Source organism: Neolamprologus multifasciatus, chromosome 6 (genome assembly GCF_963576455.1).
Source record: "Neolamprologus multifasciatus chromosome 6, fNeoMul1.2, whole genome shotgun sequence".
Lineage (NCBI taxonomy): Eukaryota > Metazoa > Chordata > Actinopteri > Cichliformes > Cichlidae > Neolamprologus > Neolamprologus multifasciatus.
The window spans coordinates 922,819-947,974 of NC_140444.1; the positions used below are offsets into that span (position 1 = coordinate 922,819).

At 45.5% G+C, this 25,156-nt stretch overlaps 2 protein-coding genes across 3 annotated transcripts in view; one reads left to right on the forward strand and one right to left on the reverse strand.

Annotated features, from left to right (window-relative positions):
• Positions 1–25,156, forward strand: part of hpgd (15-hydroxyprostaglandin dehydrogenase) — a 25,780-nt gene continuing 624 nt past the window's right edge. The window contains exons 1-8 of one of the 2 annotated variants that reach the window (XR_014874402.1): positions 1–242; positions 597–720; positions 6,050–6,156; positions 10,051–10,147; positions 14,565–14,641; positions 14,730–14,893; positions 16,664–20,958; positions 20,995–25,156. The exon at positions 20,995–25,156 is cut by the window's right edge and continues 624 nt beyond it. Coding sequence is in view for 1 of the 2 variants with exons in the window: in XM_085161762.1 (XP_085017888.1) it covers positions 150–242; positions 597–720; positions 6,050–6,156; positions 10,051–10,147; positions 14,565–14,641; positions 14,730–14,893; positions 16,664–16,787 (786 nt within the window). In the remaining variant the exon portion in view is untranslated. Of the gene's footprint in view, positions 243–596; positions 721–6,049; positions 6,157–10,050; positions 10,148–14,564; positions 14,642–14,729; positions 14,894–16,663 lie in introns of both variants that reach the window. The other variant, XM_085161762.1, reaches the window with a different exon arrangement.
• Positions 9,726–25,156, reverse strand: part of wdr17 (WD repeat domain 17) — a 51,629-nt gene continuing 36,198 nt past the window's right edge. The window contains exons 30-32 of the mRNA XM_085161758.1: positions 21,962–22,029; positions 21,749–21,846; positions 9,726–21,577 (exon numbers count right to left, since the gene is read on the reverse strand). Coding sequence (XP_085017884.1) covers positions 21,458–21,577; positions 21,749–21,846; positions 21,962–22,029 — 286 coding nt within the window. The 3' untranslated portion in view covers positions 9,726–21,457. The remainder of the gene's footprint in view (positions 21,578–21,748; positions 21,847–21,961; positions 22,030–25,156) is intronic.

Below are 25,156 nucleotides of genomic sequence, written 5' to 3' on the forward strand. Positions count from 1 at the left end.
GCTTAGCCAAAAGAGTAAAAACAGAGCAGTGAGAAAACATGTGATTGAGTTGGAGAGAGAGCAGAAAGGTGCAGGAAGACGCAGAGCAGGCGAGGAAGAGAAGTCACCGAGAGAAGAAGAAGGAGGACGAGTGCAGCTGTGCTGGGAGCATGTCTCTGACTGGGAAGGTGGCTCTGGTGACCGGGGGGGCTCAGGGCATCGGCAGAGCTGTGGTCCAGTCCCTGCTGCAGAGCTCAGCCAAGGTCGGTCCTGCTGGAGCTTTTAGTTTCCTTTGATCTGTTGTGCTTTTCATCTTTTCACCTCCAAAGCTTTTTTTCTTCACTGCTTGACTTGTTAACAGCAGCAGGGTTTCAAAGGTGAGTCTGCGGGTTACCAGGTTGATCTTTAGTCAAATCATTGTAAAAGGTTCGGGATTAACCCGGTGGCTTTCTCTGCAGCAGCACGTTTCAGAGAGAAACTTCCTTTACCGTCTGTTTAAGTAAATGTCTGAGCTGCACAGTTGTGAAACCACAGGACTAATATAGTCTGCTGAACAAAGTAAGTGTTGCACTGTAGCCAAAGTGCTGCAGAGTCCATCTCAAAGTTCTGTTCTGCAGGTGGTCATGGTGGACCTGAACAAGGACCTCGGTGAGGAGTGCAAGGCCCAGCTGGACGCCGAGTTCGGAGAAGGAAACTGCACGTTCATTGAGTGCGATGTGGCCAACGGAGATGCGCTGCGAGGTAATTATGCCGTAAGACGCGAGAAAAGAGCTGACGTCACTCTCGTCAAAGCTTTCAGTGTGTCGGTGCGTTCTGCAGCTGTTCGGTTAAGTGTGTAATGCAAACGCAGCGCTGAGCCTTGGACGATCAGCCTGAACGAGGAAGCGGGCTGAATTAATTTATCACAAACCTGTCACCGAGTCCCGCTCGAACTCAGCCTGTTTGATTTACAACCACATGACCTTTTGTTTTTCTCCAGTTACCTTCTCCTTTTCTGTTGTGTGCTAGTGTGTGTGGGGGGGCGTGCCTGGGTGAGAAAAAGGAGAAGCCGAGTATTTAAGTGTGTGTAAGTGAAAAAGTGTGTCACAGAGTGAGAGAGAGGAACAAGGATTCATTGTCTGACACTGAAAAAGTCGATCCCTGCAGGCAAACGGCTGTGGAATGCTGTTTGCTGTAATCCTGTGTGTGTGTCTGTGTGTGTGGGGGGGGGGGGTTAGGTGAGATTTACCATGTTTAAATGCACTCATGCATCTTTGCAGCTGTGCGGTTAACACCTCTTTTGTGTCTCTGCATCTTCAGCACTAATTGCGAGGTGTCCAGGTGAGGAATGCGGAAGACAAGCAGGTTTAACCCTCTCCGGTTTCTCCCTCGAGGTCTTTGTTGTTTCTGCTGTTGCTGTTAGTGTAACCAATCGTGCGCGCCCACATGCAGAGATAAACCGGCTGCTGGCGGCTGATTGCGTAACAGCGTGATGTATCGCGTTCGGCCAACACGTCTGAAGTTATTTGGGTGTAAACCCGGCGGTGTCAGGATTCCTGCTCTTTGCTGAACCTGTAACTGAATCAAGCTTTTCACACGTAAAGTGAAGTGAGTCCTCTCGAAGACTGCAGTGTGTAGTTACATTTCAGGAAGTAGTCAGGCCGCTGACACTTTTACAAACTGATCTCTACCTGCTGCTCATGACATCACAGCAAACTGGAAATGTGGACGAGTTTCCAGCTGGAGGTTGTTTGTTTTGGCTTGGAGTCCGGCTCTGGTCCTGAGACTGACTTTCTCCTCAGCGTTTCACTTTTAATTCAGTTTTATCACCTCGAAGTACTTTTTCTTGTACAGTAATACACGACACCAACGGCTGCTGCTACCCCAGACAACCTGGTCCTTGGAGACCCCAAGGTAGAAGAGGTCAGCACAGAGGTCAGCTGGGGGGTGCTTAATGTCAAACCTACTATGCTTGATACCAAAACAAGACCAGCACATGTAGGTAGACCCAGAAGGGAGGATTGCATATCTCATGTGGACAATCTGGAAAGTTTCGCTGGGAAAAGCACTGCTGGGATACTCTGCTTAGCCTGATATCACCACAGCCTGTCTTTGCACAAGCAGATTCATGTCCGAAGGTTCTCAGTCATCCAGGTCATCGTGGTCAAAGGAGCTTGCAAAGAAAAGCGTCTGGACTTCTTTAAGTTGCTTGAAGACGTTTCACCTTCATCCGAGAAGCTTCTTCAGTTCTAAGGTCAAATGGTGGAGAGTCCCAGATATAACCCTAGTGGGAGTTTCCCCCCACAGAGGGACAAAAGGACCCCCTATTGATCCTCTAATCGCCTGAGCCAAGGTGTGGAACTGGGTGTGGGTCCCAATCAGCCAGAGTTTCAGGTGAGTTCATTGTGAAACCTGGCCCCACCTTATCATGCGAATTCCTGAGGTCAGATGTCCCAGGATGTGAGAGGGCGTTAAGGCGTCTGGGGAGGGATCTCAAAACTGGATTATAGATGGCAGAGAGTTGGTGTCGTAAACCACCGCCTCTGTTCAAAGATGGTCGCTCACAGTGGACATAGATGCTTCTTTCACTCCTCTTTCAAACCATCTGTCCTCTCTGTCCAAAATGTGAACATTGGCATCCTCAAAGAGTGACCTTTGACCTTTAGATGCAGATGGACAGCTGAGTCTTGTCCTGTGGAGGTGGCTCTTCTGTGTTGTGCCATGCGCTTGTGAAGTGGCTGTTTGGTCTCTCCAATGTAGAGGTCTGGGCATTCCTCGCTGCACTGTACGGCATACACCACATTGTGACCACACCCAGTTTCACACCTTGGCTCAGGTGATTAGAGGATCATCAGGGGGTCCTTTTGTCCCTCTGTGGGGGGAAACTCCCACTAGGTTTAAATCTGGGACTCTCCACCATTTGACCTTAGAACTGAAGAAGCTTCTCGGATGAAGGTGAAACGTCTTCAAGTAACTTAAAGAAGTCCAGACGCTTTTCTTTCCAAGCTCCTTTGACCACAAGCAGATTTATCTCTTATTTAGTATTATTAAATATTTAGACTCTTCATTCGCCCTTTGTAAAAAAAACAAAAAAACTAAACATGGTTACAGTACATGTGGGTTCACAGTCAACCTGATCCTGGTATTAATTCTTGAGTTGAAGCAACTGGACTTGTTTTGTTAGTGACGACAGTCCCAAGCACAGAGATTTCCTGCATGGTTTTCCACCAATCAATTCCACCAATCCGTCAGCTCCATGATGATTGGCCCCTCTTGGTCAGCTCCATGACGATTGGCTCTTCTTGGTCAGCTCCATGACGATTGGCTCTTCTTGGTCAGCTCCATGACGATTGGCCCCTCTTGGTCAGCTCCATGATGATTGGCTCTTCTTGGTCAGCTCCATGACGATTGGCCCCTCTTGGTCAGCTCCATGATGATTGGCTCTTCTTGGTCAGCTCCATGATGATTGGCTCTTCTTGGTCAGCTCCATGATGATTGGCCCCTCAATTCAATTCAATTCAATTCAATTTTATTTATATAGCGCCAAATCACAACAAATGTCGCCTCAAGGCGCTTCATAGATACAGAGAAAAGCCCAACAATCATATGACCCCCTATGAGCAAGCACTTTGGCGACAGTGGGAAGGAAAAACTCCCTTTTAACAGGAAGAAACCTCCGGCAGAACCAGGCTCAGGGAGGGGCGGCCATCTGCTGTGATTGGTTGGGGTGAGAGAAGGAAGACAGGATAAAGACATGCTGTGGAAGAGAGACAGAGATTAATAACAGATACGATTCAATACAGAGAGGTCTGTTAATACATAGTGAGTGAGAAAGGTGACTGGAAAGGAAAAACTCAATGCATCATGGGAATCCCCCGGCAGCCTACATCTATTGCAGCATAACTAAGGGAGGATTCAGGGTCACCTGGTCCAGCCCTAACTATATGTTTTAGCAAAAAGGAAAGTTTTAAGCCTAATCTTAAAAGTAGAGATAGTGTCTGTCTCCCGAATCCAAACTGGAAGCTGGTTCCACAGAAGAGGGGCCTGAAAACTGAAGGCTCTGCCTCCCATTTTACTTTTAAATACTCTAGGAACAACAAGTAGGCCTGCAGAGTGGGAGCGAAGTGCTCTAATAGGGTAATATGGTACTACAAGGTCATTAAGATAAGATGGGGCCTGATTATTTAAGACCTTGTATGTGAGGAGCAGGATTTTGAATTCAATTCTGGATTTAACAGGAAGCCAATGAAGGGAAGCCAAAACAGGAGAAATATGCTCTCTCTTTCTAGTCCCTGTCAGGACTCTTGCTGCAGCATTTTGGATTAACTGAAGGCTTTTCAGTGAGTTTTTTGGACATCCTGATAATAATGAATTGCAGTCGTCTAGCCTGGAAGTAATAAATGCATGAACTAGTTTTTCAGCGTCACTCTGAGACAGGATATTTCTAATTTTAGAGATGTTGCGCAAATGGAAGAACGCAGTCTTACATATTTGTTTAATATGTGCGTTGAAGGACATATCCTGGTCAAAAATGACTCCAAGGTTCCTCACAGTGTTACTGGAGGCCAAGGTAATGCCATCCAGAGTAAGAATCTGGTTAGATACCATATTTCTAAGCTTTTCAGCGCCGATTACAATGACCTCAGTTTGATCTGAGTTAAGAAGCAGAAAGTTAGTGGCCATCCAGGTCTTTATGTCTTTAAGACATTCCTGCAGTTTAACTCATTGGTGTGTGTTATCTGGCTTCATGGACAGATAGAGCTGGGTGTCATCTGCATAGCAGTGTAAATGTATGCTATGTCTTCTAATGATGCTGCCTAGGGGAAGCATGTATAATGTAAACAGAATTGGTCCTAGCACCGAACCCTGTGGAACTCCATAATTAACCTCAGTGTGTGAAGAGGACTCTCCATTTACATGCACAAATTGGAGTCTATTAGATAGATATGATACAAACCACTGCAGTGCAATACCTGTAATACCTACAGCATGTTCTAATCGCTCTAATAGGATATTATGGTCAACAGTATCGAATGCTGCACTAAGGTCAAGAAGGACAAGCACAGAGATGAGTCCACTGTCAGAGGCCATAAGAAGATCATTTGTAACCTTCACTAAAGCTGTTTCTGTGCTGTGATGAGCTCTGAAACCTGACTGAAACTCTTCAAATAAACCATTCCTCTGCAGATGATCTGTTAGCTGTTTGACAACTACTCTTTCAAGGATTTTTGATATGAAAGGAAGGTTGGAGATTGGCCTATAATTAGCTAAGACTGCTGGGTCTAGAGATGGCTTTTTGAGTAAAGGTTTAACTGCAGCCACCTTGAAGGCCTGTGGTACATAGCCGATTATTAGAGATAGGTTGATCATATATAAGATCGAAGAATTAATCAATGGCAGGACTTCTTTGAGCAGTTTTGTAGGAATGGGGTCTAAAAGACACGTTGATGGTTTGGAGGAAGTAATTATTGAAGTTAACTCAGAAAGATCAATTGGAGAAAAAGAGTCTAACTTAACATCAATGGAACTAAGAGTAGCTGTAGATAATATTACATCTGTGGGATGATTATTGGTAATTTTTTCTCTAATGATAAAAATTTTATTTGTGAAGAAGTTCATGAAGTCATCACTAGTTAACGTTAAAGGGATGGTTGGCTCAAAAGAGCTCTGACTTTTTGTCAGCCTGGCTACAGTGCTCTTGTGCTCCCTCTTGGTCAGCTCCATGACGATTGGCCCCTCTTGGTCAGCTCCATGACGATTGGCCCCTCTTGGTCAGGTCCATGATGATTGGCCTTTCTTGCTTGATGATCAGCATCAGTTTGGCTGAACAGCCGGACAGCGAGGGTCCGGGCACTTCCAGAGTTCTTGGTACTAGCTCGGATAAGTTTGGCGTGTTGAGAACGATGAAGCAGATTAGAGTGTAAACTACATGGTGCTGCGATGGTAATGAGGCTCTGTTATAACAGCGAGTACAGTCTTAATGAGTGAAACCCTGTTTACATTCTGATGGGAGCTCGTCATTGATGTTTTTAGAGTTCCTGTACTAGCGTCTGAAATCACCCCATTTTGATTTCTTGTCTCTGTGGAACAGACACCTTCCAGAACACCGTGGACCAATTTGGCCATCTGGACATCGTCATCAACAACGCCGGCATCACCAACGAAAAGGACTGGGAGAAGACCATCCAAGTGAACCTGGTGAGACGGCGAACCAAAATAACACGCATGCTGCCTTACTGCATGAACGCGGGGGGGGTGCATCAGAGGAAGCTCAGCATGCCCGTGATATCTTTCCCCATCAGCACCTCACTGATGCTCACCTGATGGAGGTGCAGCATCTGACCAATCGCAAACATGCATTTTACAAAGGATGATAAATCTGTAAGATAATTGAAGCAGAAACATTTGCAGCTTTATCTCTTTTTGTGCTTTGAGGAAAAACCTGAGGAAGCCTAATCAGATGTGCAGCACTTTGTGATTCTGTCTAGAAAGGTGCTATATAAATAAAATTTTTATTTATTTATTTATTAAAGTAGCATCCAGAGCACACCGCTCTTTTAGATCCTCAGCTCTTCCTGATCTGTGCAGATTTCCCAGGCCATGTGGAATTAGGAATGTCAGGTGTAACCTAACACTCAAAGAAAGCAGGAAGTCAAAACATTTTTTCAAAGTTAGATTGGAATGTGATCCAGATAGAGCCACAGGTCACAACACAAAAATTTACCCTGTGGCAGCAACTCACTTGAAAATAGTACAAATGTTGCGTGTAGTCGGGGAACGTCAGCCTGTCAGAAGGTGAACGGTTGGATTCTTCTCACGGTGGCGACGAGGCAGCTAAAGCTGCAGGTCCGGTTCACAGTGAACTCATCGATCCACGCGTATACATACAGAAACTGAAAGCGGAGACTAAAGTACTCTCAGCCTCATCTTCTGACATTTTGTCTTATTATAAATTCAGCCCCACGCTAACCCACTGACATCACACCCTGTGTTGTCCACCTTCATTCTGTGTCAGTGCCAACAGGGGGCGACACCGGCACTCGCTGAATAGATGGCGGAAATGATAAGTTCATTGGCTCAGCCAGTCGTTTCTAGTTTGGCTGGTAAAAATAACACTCTGTCTGCAGCTGTTGTTGGTCACCTGCTCTGTTCACCTTTGACCTCTGTGTTACAGCACAGAGAGCCTCCAGCTCTCCATCTAATAGAAAGTAATGACAGCTCAGGTTTAAAGTGAAGAAGGACGTGAAAATAGTTCAATCGATACACTTCTTCAGTTTGGAGAGCCGGACCAGTTAGACTACTTCAGCTGTTTGTGACTTCACACCAAGCCACGGTGGAAAAACACGAGCTGCGCTTCAGTTTGCTGTCGCAGCGCGTCTTCTTTCCTGCTGTATAAATAAACACGAGCTTATTGTCAGTCACGTATCTCTGCTCCAGCAGTGAAGGCTCATGTTAAACATGACCATACTTCAGATAATAAGTCCTCTCTGTGAGCAAAGCTCGGGCTGCAGACTGCTCTAATCTCTCGGTTTCACAGCTCGTCTTCCTGTTAGCGCTAAATATGTTTTACTAACAACAACTGAATTGAACTGCATGATGTCACAGAGGGGGAATATCCTAATATGGTCTTCTCAGGTGAATGGCTGAAATCTGGGCCACAGAAGCTCTACATACTTGCTGTTCAAACGTTTGTTTATGATGGGCAGCCAATAAGTGAAAAGTTGGCTTAAAGACAGGTTGGCCTTTAAGGGGAGGGGCTAAAGCAGCTTGTTTTAAACTGAGGCACTCATACGGAGGCCCAGTACAGGACTTATCACCTGTATTTGAGTCTGACAGTGGACGGTGATATGGGACTGACAGTACAAGCACAAGAGGGACTAAAAAAAAGCCTTTTTCTTGCTAACAGCACAGCTGGTCGACGATGGGCTCCACCATCGAGGAAAGTCTGGCCCGCAGAGAGACCTGATCTCTTCTCACAACAAACCGCTGTGACTCATTGGTCCTGAATTGGCTCCCGTTCACATCAGCTGTTGGAGTCAGACTCCATCCAGGTTCCAGGTCAAGGATACTTTCCTCCACTTAGTTGCATATTTGGGATGTTTTAAGTTTTCGGATGTGAACTTTCGACTCCAACAGAACTGTGTGAGACAAAAATGTGGGACTTAAGATGTGATGGATGTGCGTTTCTGGAGCTCGGCATGTTACGTAAAGGCCCTTGCTGTGATAGCGAAATAAAAGTCTGCCCATACAGTCAGTGATGCTTTGGCACTGGTGGCACTGGTGGCACTGGTAGCACTGGTAGCACTGGTGGCACTGGTAGCACTGGTAGCACTGGTGGCACTGGTGGCACTGGACCGGGAGCTGCAGAAAGGGAAATGTGTTGCAGTGGTTTGTATCTGTCTGATAGTGTGTTCATGTAAATGAGGCGTCTTCTTAAAAACAAAGTTAGTCGTGGACTTCCTGAGACTGATACTTTTTACATTATTCAACTCAACTTTATTTACACAGCAAATCACAACAACAGTCGCCTCAAGGCGCTTTGTATTGTAAGGTCGACCCTACAATAATAGATACAGAGAAAAACCCAACAATCATATGACCCCCTATGAGCAGCACTTTGGTGACAGTGGGAAGGAAAAACTCCCTTTTAACAGGAAGAAACCTCCAGCAGAACCAGGCTCAGGGAGGGGCGGGGCCATCTGCTGTGATTGGTTGGGGTGAGAGAAGGAAGACAGGATAAAGACATGTTTTCCTTAGAAAGTATTATTATAAAGCACTACATATGTATTCATTGCTATGCAGATGATGCCCACCTATATGTATCTATGAACGCTTGAGCAGGAAATGAATCAAACTACCAGCACATCTTAAGAAAATAAAGACCATCTCTATTTTCTACTCTTAACATAAATTGCTGTATTTCTCAGATTAAGATTCGAATTCATATAACTTTATTAATCCCAAAGTTCACAGCCTACGGTCTCACAGCTCGCTGTCTTTAAACTCTGATTACAAGAGCGGAGTCAAAGCAGAGGTCAGCAAACAGTGAGGTCAGGAAAAAATTTGATGAATAAAAAGAACAAAATAGATTAACAGCGTGCTCAGAGGGAGCGTTTCTGTACTGCTGCACCTTAAACCGACGGTGATGTTGTATTCTGTGTTGAGTTCCTCGTCGACGATCGTATCAGCTGTGTGTCTGGCAGGTCTCTCTGAGCCGTCTTTGTGTTGTGGTTCCTGTCAGCCCATCATACATGCTTTAATCATCAGCTGATACACTCTTTCTGCACTGACACTGCTAACCACGCTGTCAGTATCACTTCTCTTTCTTAAGCAAACTTCAGACCATCTTCATTCCAACACTGACGTCAGCTAAACCAAAGTTTAATTCATTAAAAAGTTTTCCATCGTTGTTTTCTCGACTCTCGGGTAAGGTCACACCTGGTGCCCCAAAGAGCTGTTTGTCTGTTTGTGCGTTGCTGTTGAAGTCGAGTCCTTTTATGCAGCCCTGCTGGTCTCAGCCTGGGGGAGTGTTTGTGTGCGCGGCCGGGTGTTACCTCCTACACGACTCTATTAGGAGCTCATGAGTTTGGTATATCCAGCAGGTCGTTGCTGGAGAGGAGACCAGGTGAACACTTCACCTGTGAGTCCTGATGCTGCTGGGTGAGTCACCAACATCATGCTCTCACCTGACTGCTCACCAAGTGTCTGTGGGCAAGAAACAGACCCACAGCTGTTCCACCTGCTTTCTTTTATTTGTTGTTGTTTGATTAGCGCAGAGTTGCAGCTTTCTACTCAGTCTGAGCTCTCAGTGCTTCATGACTCCATCCAAACACGTTTAACCCAGTCTTCATCCAGACCCCCTCCCCCCATATTTTGGGGGCCTATAACATGACAGTGATAATGTGACACTAACTGGAGCTTCAGTAATCTCATCATTTCTGTTGCTGTGTGAGATAAAGAAAGCATTCTTTGCAGTGAAGAGTGAGAAGCTCGTCTTTAAGCGTGTTATCAGTGGTTCACACATGTTTCACTTCCTCATCACGAGCGCCTCAGTTTGCAGCTGTGAACACGCGTCTTTATCTTTGTCTGCAGACCTCGGTCATCAAGGGAACCTACTTGGCTCTGGAACACATGAGCAAAGAGTACGGCAAGCAAGGAGGCACCATCATCAATGTCTCCTCTATGGCAGGTAACACACACACCGACACACACGTGCAGAAACATGAATTATTAAAACAACAGACAGCGATGATGTTTTTGTTCAGGGATGTTAAAGTTCGCCAAAGATTACACGACAGTCGTGTCCATAAGGCCACGGCGGCGAGTGACTGTGCTTCACCTGAGTCGCTGCTGCTGCGGCGAGCTGCCAGTGGCTCTGAGAAAGAGGCGCCCCCACTCATCACCCTCCAAAATCAGCTGACTAATGTTCCCAGTGCAAATGCAACAATCAGCTTTTTCTTCCTGTTCATTTCAAAGGGCAGAGGGCAGCGGGTCAAAGGTCAGCAGAAAGCTCAGCTCAGTCTGACCTCATCACAAGGACGTTTTCTGCAGCGGCACACCCGGGCGCGCTTCCTGTCTGTCAGCTTTTCTGCTTCTATTTTGTGCTGCGAGCTGAACGCTGCGCTCGCCGCTGTCTTCACTGTGCATGAACCCTGCAGAGCTCTTTAGAGACCTGCAGCTTAAAAACACGGCGGCGCAGCGTCAGCACTGACCTCGTCACATACTTGGAAGCAAAATGGTGCCATTCCTTCCCTCGAAAAATGCTGAGTAACAGCAGATATGAATGAGTGATACGAGCTTCACAGACACTCTGAAACTCTAGGAGTGGATCAGCCGGAGCGCCTGGCTCTCTGCTGACTTTCTCCTTTCAGACAGACGGCGGCTGCGTTTATGTCAAACGTGGCTGTGAGAAATCTGTCCGTCTCTCTGGAGGCCTGGCTCAGGGAAACATCTTCTTCTTCCTTGGATGTGGGTGTTGTGTTAGAGACACATGAAACAAAAAGCAGCTATGACTAGAGACGGACCGATCCGATATTACGTATCGGTATCGGTCTGATACTGACGTAAATTTCTGGATCGGATATTGGAGAGAAATAAAAATGTAATCCGATCCATTAAATATCAAAAAAGCAACTCACAAAACTTGCTACACGGCGTAACTCGGCTCATAACCGTAGCACGTCGCAGCAGTGTGCTCACGTGATAGAGCGGCTGTGCGTATTTGTAGCCTCAAACCAGCATTTCATCTCCGAGGAAGTTTTCCCAGAGAGAAGTAAAGCAAGTTTGTAAGTTCATCTCTGAATGTTTGTAAAGCATTCCAGCGTTGAGCTTAACAACAGATATATGGAGCGACTGCCTCTCTCTCTCTCTCTCTCTCTCTCTCTCCTGCTTCAATCATAAACTGATCAATGATCAGCTGATCGTCTCTCTTCTTTGTTTTTGTCTCACTTTGCACCAGAAAGAGGAAACCAGCGGCTGAACAACAGCAGCACGTTTAAGCTTGATCAGCTGTTGTTAGAATTTATTTAATATTATTTCTACACCAGGATCTTTTTCTACAGCTGACGTAACTGTGCAGGGGCGGAGCTAGCAAAGTTTAGCCAGGGGGGCCGATAGGGCATGAACAGGGAAAAGGGGCACAAAGACATACTTTTCTTTCTTATTCTCATTTAAAATGTCGAGCTTTTAATAAATAATTATCTGAATCTTACACCCAAAGTTTTAATCTGATGTAAAATACATAGAAGTCCATTACTGTATATAGTAACTGTTAAGTCTAATATACCCTACTAAGCTATAGTACTTTTTCCTTTGGGTACCATCTGTGCAGTCTGCAGTTCTGTTGAAGAAAGATGTTGAATCTATTTAATTATTGTAGAAAAATAATTTATTTCTGTGCATTTTTTTCACACTGCATCAAATTAAAGTTGATTACATCGATTAAGCATCATGAGGTGGAGGGTGGGGGGGGGTGGGGGGGGGTTCCCTATTTTCTTTTTGCTGAGAGTTTGCAACCCTGTTAGTTAGGTTGCTTGATATTTCTGCTAAGTACTCTTTAAAATACCAGAATAGGGAGGATGGAGCAGGTTTAAGTTTATTAGATTGATCAGTGTTGCTGAACTATGAAATATTTTGTTGTATTTTTTACATACAGGTATAACAGAATAGCTTTAGTGTTGTTATTTATTTAAACTTGAGTATGAACTTATACAAAATGCAGCAAGATATTAAAAAAAGAGTTTTATTGATTAAAACACACTATATCAGATTCATATCGGTATCGGCAGATATCCAAATTTATGATATCGATATCGGACATAAAAAAGTGGTGTCGTGCATCTCTAGCTATGACAGGTTGGTAGATATCCACCAGAGCTGTGGATCGCTCCGTCATGGAGAAGTTCATTCTCCTCCAACATCTTCTCTGCATCACAGTCCAACACAACAAAGACGAGTCTCGAGCTCTGCTGGTGTTTTATTGTTCATGCAGCTCTTTGAAGGCCTGCAAGAGCCGTGATCTTTCTCTGCAACATCCCACGCAGAGCTGCGCTCCGAGGAAGCTGCGTTTCTATGAGATTAGCGCCGATTATGAGACCAGAGCACCTCAAAGGCTGTGAGAACACTTCGGGATGTCCCCTCATGCAACGGCAACGTGCTTCATTGGAGCAAATAAACTCCACGTAGGAGATGATTAGATGAGACAGATTATAGTGAGTTCCTGTGTGGTTAGATTACACACAGACACACACACAGACACACACTCCTCATTATGTTGCAGTGACTCGTATCTGCTGTCCTCCGCTGTCCCACTGCAGGCTGCAGATCCAGGGTTGACCCTTCCTTTGTTGTTTTCGTGGCCTCGGGTCTGGGCAGAGGTCTTCGAGCAGGTGTTAGGTTCCAGGTCAAAGGTCGCACTGCTCTGCGCCGTAAAAATATTTGTGTTTCACAAAGATTCTGAGTGATGTTCCTGTGGGAGAGCTCCCAGCTGCAGATCGGCTCTGCTGACAGTTATTAGACTTCACGTCACGCCCAATGTGACACAGAGCTCAGCAAAGCCAGGATATCTTCTCTGTGGTCGCACGACGGTGGTTATCAACCCGATACAGAGAAGATAACCTTTATTAGTCGCACGCGTGGGAAAGTTGTTTTGTTACAGCAGTGGACAGTTGTATATCTATGAGACACTGTACACAATAGAATAGAATAAAATAAAACACTGTATACAATAGAATAGAATAAAATAGAATACAAGTGCTATATACAATATGAGTAAAAATACAACGATGCCAGAAAGAGTTTTGCACTTAGTGTTATTACACATGTGTGTCTTTGTTGTGGAGTCTGACAGCAGTGTGGAGGAAAAACCTGTGAAATCTCTCCGTCCCACATCGTGGGTGCTGCAGCCACTGAAGGAGCTGCTCAGTGCTGTCAGAGTCTCCTGCATGGTGGGAGATGTTGTCCAACAGGGACGACACCATTCTCCTGTCACTCACCACCTCCACTGGGTCCAGAGGGCAGAACAGAGCTGGCCCTGCAGATCAGCCTGTTCAGTCTCTTCCTGTCCCCAGCAGAGATGCTGCCGCCCCAGCAGACCACACCATAGAAGATGGCTGAGGCCACCACAGAGCCATAGAAGGTCTTCAGGAGTGGGACCTTCACTCCTGAAGACCTGAGTCTCTGCAGCAGGTACAGCCTGCTCTGCCCTTTCCTGTAGAGGGCGTCTGAGTTATGAGTCCAGTCTGTTGTTCAGATGAACACCAAGCTACCTGTAGCTGTCCACAGCCTCGATGTCCATACTTTGGATGTTCAGTGGTTGCAGTGGAGGATGTTTGTGCCTGCAGAAGTCTACCACCAGCTCCTTGGTTTTACTGGCGTTGATCTGGAGGTAGTTCAGCTGCACCAGTCCACAAAGTCCTGAGTCAGTCCTCTGTATCCTTGTCGTCTCCATCAGTGATGAGGTGACTATTGCAGAGTCGTCAGAGAACTTCTGCAGGAAGCACTGGTGTAGATGGTGAAGAGGAACGGAGCCAGAACCGTTCCCCCGTACTGCAGACGACCCTGTCCGACACACAGCCCTGAGTCCTCACATACTGTGTTTCCTGATCGAGCCCCGAGGCCGACGCTGTCGATGTCATTTCCTGTTTTTATCCCGGTTTGTCAGAGTTTGAACAGACCGATGAGGAGATGAACCATCACAGGGTCATGTGACACTGGTCCAGCTGTGATGTGTGACCTGGGTGGACTACAGATGATCCGTTTGGTCAATAACAAGTATTTTTCTATCTTTGTTCAGAAACATATCTGATGAACGTGGAGCCGCTCAGAGTCACACAGACGATTCTCAGACACATTTTCATCGTCTGTGCTTCAGAATTTAATCTGTGTTTGTTTTAATCATGATGTCGATCTCAGCTCAGCCTAACAGCACACATGTGGTAATCATTTCACCCTCATCTCACTGGTGATAACATCAGTGTGCGTGTTGTTCTTTTGGATGTGGTCACATGACATTTGTGCAGCAGGTCGCCGGTTTAAAACGAGCTGCAGCAGCTGTGTTTGGCCTGCGTGTTACAAACTGTGATAACATCGTGTCTTTCCTCTTTCAGCCTTCATGCATTCCCCTCACCAGCCCGTCTACACGGCCACTAAACACGGAGTCATTGGCTTCACCAGAGCGATGGCGGTAAGACGCACACACATTAGCGAAAGCGCAGCACGAAGCCTTTCGGGATGAGAGGGCCGCTCAGCAGCTCGTTCTCGTGTCGCTGCAGGACGCGGCCATTCAGGGCGACTACGGCGTTCGCATCCACGCGCTGTGTCCGGCCTTCGTCGACACGCCCCTGCTGCAGTCGGTGGAAGACGAGGACAACATGGGCAAGTTCGTCAAGTTCAAGGACGACTTCAAACGGAGCATGAGCAAGTTTGGAGTTCTACAGTAAGTCCACGTGTCAGTCAGCAGCAACGAGCGCCTGATGCAAACGTGTTTGTTAAGGTGCCTGTTTAAAGCCTCGTGTGGACGATAGAGGAACTGCAGTTTTTGGCACATCAGCGTTAGCTCCAAAGTTTGGCGCTTGTTGCTGCTGCAGTGTTTCATGTGTGTTTTAAACATTTAATAAGGCCTCCTGCAGATGAACATCGACACAGTCCGATCTGGTCTCACCTCAGCTGTCTGCGCTGCAGCAGCAGCTCAGGGAGATCAGAGGTCTGGACACGACATTCAGCTGAACGAAGCTGGACGAGCGAGAGACCTGCCTGCTCAGCACGGATCTGTTCTTAACTCCGCTTTAAACTCTGCTCTGATTGCATCACTGCTGTTTGAAAGACTTCTTCTCTTTCAGGAAACCCGATGAAGCGCTTGGAGCGGTTCAGTCCAGCTGTGAGCAACGCTGAACAGTGTCCACGCTGTGCAGAGAGCACACTGTGTGCAGTTTGCTCAACGCTCCGAAAGCTCTGCAGGAGGGAATCATTTAGTGTCAGAGGAAATTGAGTCCAGATGACACACAACAGCCAAATACATGTGGATATATGCATCAGTACATCCACTGACCCGCTGAAAGAGGGCATGTGGTGTTTACTTGTGTTAGTCACTCTGTAAAAACTCAACCTGCCTTTGGAGACAACAGTAAATCCCCGTGATGTAAATCATTACATTTTAGTTCAAGGTCACGGTGAGTTTAGTTTGAGTAAAAGCTTTCTCAGTGACTTCTGAAAGGCTGAACTCAAAGGAAACGGCCAACATGGACCCACAGTCCTCCACGATGTTACACAGTCGCCTAAATAAGGATTCAGGCTCGTGACTGAGGTTCTCCTGCCTCAGATTAAGATGTGGAAGCGTTTATAGTTTAGACTAATGTCAGTTTGAGGATAAATATGATGTGATGGCGGCACTGAAGTGGCTGCAGTGGGTTTGAGATGAGAGTCGTCTGTAGTCGGTGTTGACATTTGAATCAGGAATGTTAGGCTTAAGATAATCTCTTAAATCATGGAGATAAGCTACGGGAGGATAGGTTGTTAGGATAACCCGCTGGGTCGGCCTTTATGTTCAGGCGAGTTCAAATATTTGAATCAAGTTGTTATGGTTACAGTTGTTTGTTGAGTCATATTCAAATCCAGTTAAGAATTACTTAATTTGAATTAAGTAGTTGAGACAGGATGATCCAGTAGGTTCAGCAGGTTTAAAGAGCTCATTGAAATCAGTTGTTTGGATTAGTTTGGATTCGGTTCTGGGAGCCGAGATAATCCATCAATTTAGCTTCAAATCCAGTTTTAAAGCTAGGAAAAAGTTCAGTCTTATTTATAAAGCCCCAATCCAGGTCTTTATGTCTTTAAGACATTCCTGCAGTTTAACTAATTGGTGTGTGTTATCTGGCTTCATGGACAGATAGAGCTGGGTGTCATCTGCATAGCAGTGTAAATGTATGCTATGTCTTCTAATGATGCTGCCTAAAGGAAGCATGTATAATGTAAACAGAATTGGTCCTAGCACTGAACCCTGTGGAACTCCATAATTAACCTCAGTGTGTGAAGAGGACTCTCCATTTACATGCACAAACTGTATATTTTTACCTTATTTTAAACGTTGCTGTAGATAATGATGTGTCTGTGGGATGACTTGTTTCTCTAACGGTTAAAATTTAATTTGTGAAGAAAGTCATGAAGTCGTCATTTGTGATGCAAAAACAACAGCGTGTGTTTTTCTTTGCAGGCCGTCGCTGATAGCAGAGGGCATGATGAGGCTGATCATGGACACCAGTCTACACGGAGCGGTGATGAAGATCACCTGCTCCAAGGGAATCCATTTCCACACCTATGAGCCCATGTCGGCCTGAGCTCCACACTCAGGACTCACATGCTGAAGGAAAGATGCAGCGCTCTGACCCGTCTGACTTCAGCTCGCCAGAGACGCTCGGGACGCTGCAGGAGCTTCAGTCAGAACTGCGTCTGTTTGGATTCTAATCTTTTTTATTTAATAATCATCTGCATAACATGAAAACAGTGATCATACAAACAATATCCAGCAAGCCAAAGTTACAGATGAGTTTTTTTGTTTTTAGCTAATTGTTTGTGCGTCACAGGAAACGCTGGACCGTCACTGTGGTCCACCTCAGAGCTGACGGCTTCTTTGATTATTTAAAGAACTGTAACAGTTACTCTTTTACAGCTGGTTCATGTGACATGTAAACACAAATAAATCAATAGATATGGAGTTTTGATAACCTTTATTGATAACCTAAACAATAATTGTATGTTAACTAGGGATGCAACGATACCAGTTTTTTCAAACCGATACGATACCGATACTTGGATCTGAGTACTTGTCGATACAGAGTACAAAAACCGATACTTCTACCACACACACACACACTTAATTGGAAGACAGGTTTTATTTTATTCCCTGCCGATAAAAAATAAAATCGTAATAAAAATGACCACAAAAAAATTTCAAGTGAAAAATAAGCACTTCTGTTAAATTATTGCAGTCTCCACATTGTAATTTAACAAAATATCACTGAACTATTGGCACTGTCTCGAGCTTTCAGCATAATAAATAAACACTTCTGTTTGGAATAAAATGAATACAAATTAGGTTTGAGAATAAAATAAACTTTTAAATTATTGCAGAGTGTCCATATTGTAAACAAACAAACAAAATAACGAAAGTATTTGGCATTGACGAACAAACTCATCAGTCCACTGTGCCGTTAAACCAAGGACTGACATCGCGCACACACTGCTTGTCTTTACCTCTTCAGAAAGTTTTGGCACCATTATCTCCCTGATGTGTGGGCGGTTGGGAATTTCATATCGCAGCTGGAGTATGCTGAGAAGACGGTGCAATCCTATGTTTTCCACGGCCGGCATTGGCTGGTCATCCAGAGCAATAAAATGAGTCAGAGCCTCTGTTATTTAAACTGCCCGTGGATTTTCTCTTGACATTTTTCATCGCTTTTCCAAAACCTGAGTTAAAGTTGGCTGTTCCACACTGCTGACATTTTGTTTAGCCTAGCTACAGCAGCCTCCAGTTTCTCTTTTTTATCTGGAGACCCCTAGTGGCCAATCTAAAAAACTACAACAGAAATGACAATCCACCCTCTGATTAATGAAATAAGTTAGTATCGGTTCATGGTATCGGTTAACTTTTACGAGTATGAGTACACACACATTTTACAGTATCGGCCCCGATACCAGTATTGGTATCAGTGCATCCCTAATGTTAACATTTGTAGTTTCACAATGTCTGTTTATTTTCCGTGTTTTAATATTCATTCACGGCCAATACGTGGTATACGAGGCGTGAGGTCACAGTATGCACATCACCCATTGGTTTGTAAAATCCAGCTTTTAGACTGCAAGCTAGCTTGGTTAGCAAAGCGTGTACATGGACTGTAAGGATTAAAGACGTCTTGCCACCCTAACTTCTTGAACGGGGAACTGCTGGGGCAAGAAGTTTGCATAATTAGGGGCCTGGCCTCTTTGACGGAACAGGCCGATGGCCACACAGGCGGCTGTAGCTGCTAGCTGTCTGCTAGCTGTCTGCTAGCTTCACCTTTGCTAACTGTGAACCGTTGTTGGAGCCTTTTGGAGCATTTTTAATGTCATCATGTGAGGTTACTGTAGTAACAGACTGTCCAAGAAGGCGGAGCTCCAGGTTTAGTGCCTGCACTAATTAGCATAAGGTCACCTCTAAGATGGCATGAGCCAAAAACCGGCATTAAGTGCACACAGTGGGTAATTTCAAAGTTGTTGCTTCCATCTTTATCCACAGTATAGGAAAGTGTGTGGAAATGCTTAGTCTTTGATATTCTTCATATCAAATATTACACTTCCATTTAAACACAATAACGGCGGCGCTACCCTAAAATTATTCCTCCTGCAGATGTGTCTCCTGGACTTGAGCTGGTTTTTATTCTGATCTTCGTCTTGTGTGGCTGGAGGAACATATTTGATACTCATCACTGTGTCAGTCCAATACAGAAAAACGACTGTGGCAGCAGCATGCAGCAACTTTATTTGTACAGCGCAATCCTTTGTGTGTCTTTATCTCCTCTGAACTGTGGGCTGGGACACGGCGTCAGTCAGCCTTAGCCCTGTTTCCACTGTTGACATTCCTCATAAATCCTTGGCCAATTGAATCCTTTCACCGTGGTGAAAATGTTGGCTTTTTCCCAAACTGGGCGCTCTCCAAGAACCTGTGTGTGTTTTGCATGAAGTCACAGGATGTCATGAAGAGACGGTATAAACAAAGAGGTTGAGTGAGGCTGATCTCACAGCTGCTGTGCTGAAGTTTCCCTGTGAATGAATCCACAAAGACATGAAATGATTTGTGGTTATGATCGTTGTCCTTTACTGGTCTGGCTCTCCAGTTATCCTTCTACAGTCTGGTCTGTAGAACGATTGGTCCCCGACCTTTAAGTCTACTTTCTTCTGATTGGCTGCCCCTCACAGAAATTTGAATAGAAAGTGGATGGAGCTTGTCTTCTTACAATGACAGTATCAGGGAGTGTACTCCAAGAAACCAAGTGTTCAGAGCAGTTTGCAGCCTGAGCTCAGGAGTAATGTTAACACAGTGCTCCCTCGCTATATTGCGGTTCATCTTTTGCAGCTGTCGCAATTTTGCATGCTTTATTTTTTTTTTTACAGCCCATTGTGTTCTGCATCCTGATTGGCTGTAGACCGTTGTCAATCAATCCTGTGCCGTGTCTCCTGTGCAGTACAGAATGCGTTCAGCTTGTCGATCGCTAGTGTGACAAAAAGTTGGACTTCTCTCCATGCTGAGGGAAGTTACTGTATTTTTTGGACCATAAGGCACACCGCATTAAAAGCGAAACAAAACAGTCAGATAAGTCAAACTTTCCTCAGCTCATTCTTCTTGCTTCCTCCACTTCCGTACCATTGATTCATTGTTGATTCATTAATGTTAAATTCTCTGCAGCTGCTCTGTTCCCATGTTCTGAAAACAGGGTTTGATCTTTGGTTTCGTTCTCTAACACTGGACTTATTTTTCTACGAAGGTTTGAACAAGAGAGAGAAATGTGAAAATGTTCACGCCTGTCTGAGAAAAAAGTGTGCAGTGAGGGGTTCTCCAGCCTTAAAACATCTGTAATAATTGTAAAAAATAAAGTTCGCGGCTATTTTTGGAACGTAACTCCCGCAATAAACGAGGGAACGCTGTATGTAGAATTCCCAAATAATATGATTCGATTCAAATCAGATTTATTTATATATATATATAAATAAATATATAGAGAGTATATATATATATATACCAAATCACAACAACAGTCGCCTCAAGCTAGATCGGACATTAATGCATACAGAGAAAAACCCAACAATCATATGACCCCCTATGAGCAGAACTTTGGCGACAGTGGAAAGGAAAAACTCCCTTTTAACAGGAAGAAACCTCCAGCAGAACCACACACACACACACACACACTCCTTGTGCATATGGTACGGCAACTTTTCTCCGTGCCCCTGGTACACTGCGCAGAAACACCTTGCCACACACACACTTCCTGTTAAAACAGTTCTTCTTTCCTCCTGTCACCAAGTGCTGCCAAGAGTCGTCTGATTATTTGTGTTTTCTCTAATTTGTTGGATCTTTGCCTTTCAATAAAGCATTTTGAGGAGATGCCAGCATGTGTGTGTTCACATAAACGAATAGTCCTGAGCCGCCCTAACAGTGTGTGGACAGATTCTTTCATTGTGTCTTTGTAGAGCTGAGACAGGAAGTCAGGAGGGTCAGTAAAGCATGTGAGGGTGGTGCAGGAGATGTGAGGTGTGTGGTAGGAGTGACAGATGGGTTCAAGGTGGGGGTGGTGATTACATCAGGGATCAGCTCTTAGCTCCTCCTCCTTTGCAGTGGGGATGGACAGGCTCACAGGTGAGTCTCTGATGTTTGCAGATGATACTGTGATGTGTTCTGAGAGCAGGGAGCAGGTGGAGGAGAGCCTGGAGAGGTGGAGGTACGACATACGTGTGTGAACGAGAGGCAGACAGGTGGAGAGGTGAACATGAAAGGCAGCAGGAAAGGAGGAAGACCTCAGAGAAGATTGGTGGAGGTAGTGAAGGCGACAGTCAGAAAGTGGGTGTGGCAGAGGAGGACGCTGGGATAGGAGGCAGGTGATCCACTGTGGTGACTCCTAAAGGGAGCAGCTGAGAGAAGATTAACACAAAGAAAGTCTCCCATAAATACTCAGTGGTGTCTTTATTCCAGTGCTTTCTCTGTACAGTAGAAGACCTCAGATTTATACCCTGTATGTACATGATCACATTGTGGGAAGTGGGAGTCCTACCCAGTACGACACATTCAACACCAGTGCTCCTCACATGAAGCACGATTGGTTGGCTACATTCTCATCACGTAACAGCTGACCAATATCAAAATCTACAAAAGCTTTGAGCTTCTCTGAAGCTGCAGTTGGCAAAAAGAGTTTGAGCTTCAGCCGCTGGTTTCTGTCTCATCGCCGCCGTGACGTCTTCCTCTTCTTCGTGTGCGTTAAAAGGGGTTAATGCGGAGTCCCGTCCCCAGCGGGGAGAAGGGGTTGACCTTCGCCCACATTAAAGCATCGTTGAGTGAGATGGCTGATTTATTGTCCTCCAGCAAAAACACCGGACCCTGAGCAGAGCAGACAGAAACACGTCGGGTAATCAGAGCTCGTGGGGACGTCTACTGGGCGTGATGCTTTCCCCGACCATAACCTTACTGTAACCTGACACTAAAACCACACTTTGAGTCTCACGTATGCCTTCAGTGGGGTTTTGGTCCCACAAAGATGTTCAAACACACCTGTATTCTCTGGCCGGTGAAGCAGGACAGCTGGAGGTCTGAGTGACTCGGCAGGTTGGAGCCCGTCACGTAGTCAGCACCGCAGAGGAGCAACGCACCTGAGAGACGCAGGAAATGGTTTAATGTTGTCATTATCATTAACACGACGCTTCTTTCCTCGCCCTCTGGGCTGCAGCTGGTGACGCGGCGCTCTGAGGCGTGAGGACTGTTTACCTTTGTGGCGCGGCTGGATTCTCCTCTGCAGGCAGCTGAACTCGTCTCTTTGACACTCTGACGGGGGGCTGTTGGAGACAGACGGACAGGAAGCACGTTTGCTGTGAGCGTGGACATGAGGACTGCGTGATAACAGCAGCAGATTCTGCATAACTACAGCTCACAGTTTACAGCATCAGTGCGAGCCGAGCTGAAGCACTCGGTCATGCTCCACTTTAACTGCTCATCATATGTAGAATCATCCTACGTGGAGTCTGAGGCCTTTCATAGATGATACGAACACTTTGTTTTCTTAATATGAAAACATCCAGCTGTGTGGACCGGGCCCCACAGACCCACTCAGGGTTAGAACTCATCAGTGGGTTTGCTTCATAATCAAGCTTCAACACCCGAAAACACTTTAAAGAGAAAAACTGACAAAATACTGAGACGTGACAAATGTACTCAGACTTGTCTGCTACAAATCTACCAGAGGCAGAGTGTGTGTGTGAGTCTCAAACAGCTGTCCTGTGGCCTGCAGCTTGCTGACTGCAGTCACTGCTTACAGGAAACCACAGACTAAAATAAAGAAATGAAACTGGTCCAGCTGTTTGTGACAAACTGACAGCGCGATGTCGTTCTAGAAGCTCGTCCCTGCTCTGTTCCTCTTCAAAGGCCCCGTTTCAGGATCAGGACTCAGGTTCTGGGTCACAGATGGAGCTGTGTTAGGTAAGGCTCAGGCTCTGGGGTGTGGTGTCACACTCTTTGCAGCTGAGTCCACTCAGCAATGAAGCGATGTGTCCTTAAACGGGACCAGACTCGCTGCACTGACGGCGTCCGAGCTTCTCTGTTGTGGTGATCGTTCCTGTTTTTGGTGGAAGCCGCAGCTTTGACGTCTCTTTACAGTTTTTTCTGATGGCTGAAGCACATTTTTGTAACTATTGGCTATTTTTGCAAAACTCTACACAATAAGAAACTCTTCACCCAATCAGCAAAACACTGTAGTTTTCTTGTAAAAGCGAATAACGTATCCAACAGTTAACACAAGCCATCACATTAATAAGCACACAATGCACCAACTACACACTGATGGTATGAATGAAAAACACATCTGGCTTTTGCTTTCTCTGTGCACAAGCTAGGCCATGTCAGTTTGAGCTCATACTTTTGTCATAGATCTGTAAACATGGAGGGATCCAAACTTCAAGTCAAGTTTATTCACACACATCAAAACAAACACAAGTGTTTATTTCCAAGTATGGGATTATTTGCAATCGCCATGTTGACTATATGGGTTTCTTGGTCTGCAGTGAACATGCTTCCTCTGCCCCAGCATCTGGTCAGCTAGCAACTCTGTAAAGTAACAATTTCAGTATTTTTACATCTATGGTGTTGTTGTGTTTCTCATTAGCATATGGCAGTGCTACAAGTCTTAGTGCAAAGTGACTGTGCTAACAGTACTAACCGATTCTCATTTCAAAATGTCCTTATGATGCTACAGTGTAGCGGCTCGAGTTAGGCTGAACCCGTCGGCCAGCTTCCCTCAGGGTCACTCCACGGTTGATTACATGGTCCACTATTGTAGCTCTGATGTCATCAGCAATTCTGTGTCTTACTCTTCTTACCCTTCCTCTCCCCCCTCCTCATCCTCCTCTTGCTCCTCCTTGTCCTTGTCGTCCTCTTCGTTCTACTTCTTCACCTCCACGTCCTCTTCCTCGGCCTCCTCTACTTCTCACTCTTCCTGCTCCCTCCATTGTTCTCCACACACAGAGCTTACCTGTATTATAGTGCTTGGGCTGATTGCAAAGTGAACTAATTATCTAAAACAGTTTTCACATGTGACAGTGTGCCAGACAGTTGGCAAAATAGTGTAAATAATGGCCTTAAATGTGTATAGTTTTGCTGGGAGTGCGTTGATCATTTGGGAATTGAGTGTAAAGCAGTGAGTTGTGTTTACAGTTGTGCTGTGCAGTGGATTGTAGCTACAGGTTTGCAAAGTGTGTGTTACAAAATGGCAAACTGAGTGCAAAGCAGTGTTTGTGCTTTTAGTTTTGCAAACTCAGTGAGTGGTTTTGCTATAAGTATTAATAGTTTTAGAAATTGTGCTGTAAGAATCACAGTTAGAGTTTAAGCATTCAGACAAAACTGTAAGATGAACAATCATAAAAGAGCTTTAATGACTGAACATCAGCGTCCATGCATGTGCATGTGTGTGCATGTGTGTGCATGTGTGTTCATGTGTGTTCATGTGTGTGCCTACGTGTGCATGTGTGTGCCTGTGTGTGCATGTGTGTGCCTACGTGTGCATGTGTGTGCATGTGTGTTCATGTGTGTGCCTACATGTGCATGTGTGTGCATGTGTGTTCATGTGTGTGCCTACATGTGCATGTGTGTGCATGTGTGTTCATGTGTGTGCCTACATGTGCATGTGTGTGCATGTGTGTGCCTACATGTGCATGTGTGTGCCTACGTGTGCCTGCATGCACACGCTCGTGTCCCCAGCAGTAAGTCTGCGTGTGTCGAGCTGCTCAGCTGTGGGGATGGTGGAAGCAGAGCAGTTATGTGTACATACAAAGATTTCTGGATGTATTAGGAAGATGCTAATAATGACTTAACCATGCACCAGTGCTGGGAGACCGTATGCACGGCTCTTACTGATAGGCTGAGTTCATCTTTGATGCTCTGCTTCCTTAAATAGCAGCTTATGAAGTGCAGTTTCAGAACAGCACCACAAGGTGGAGCCGCCTTCATCTGAGTGCTGCTGAGCTGGAGGGGACAGCACTGATGAAACAGTCGTATATTTTATTCTGAAGCTCTTCCTGATGTTGACGAGCTCCATGATAAATCATTAAAACTTTACTATCTTATATGAAGTCCAGGATTTGGTTCATTTTCCTTCAAGCGCTTTGATTTCCTCGGGCTTTTCATGACTCATCTTCTTGGTGCTGTGGTGGAAACACGGGTCACCGTGTGCCGCTGGGACGTTCAGCCCTGAGAAGAAGATCCTCCTTCAGTGACGAGCACATTTCCACCCAGACAGAGAGGAAGCAAAGCTTCCACTTCACTGATGTCAGAGTGGGCCGTCATGGCTCCTGGTGCTCTTCATCCATCTGATTTCCCCTCATCAGGAAGTCCTCCAAACCTCAGAGCGACGATTCTTCAGTTAGCCGATCACTCAGTGAGCATCTCCGTCTAACGGCAGATGCAGCTCCTTCA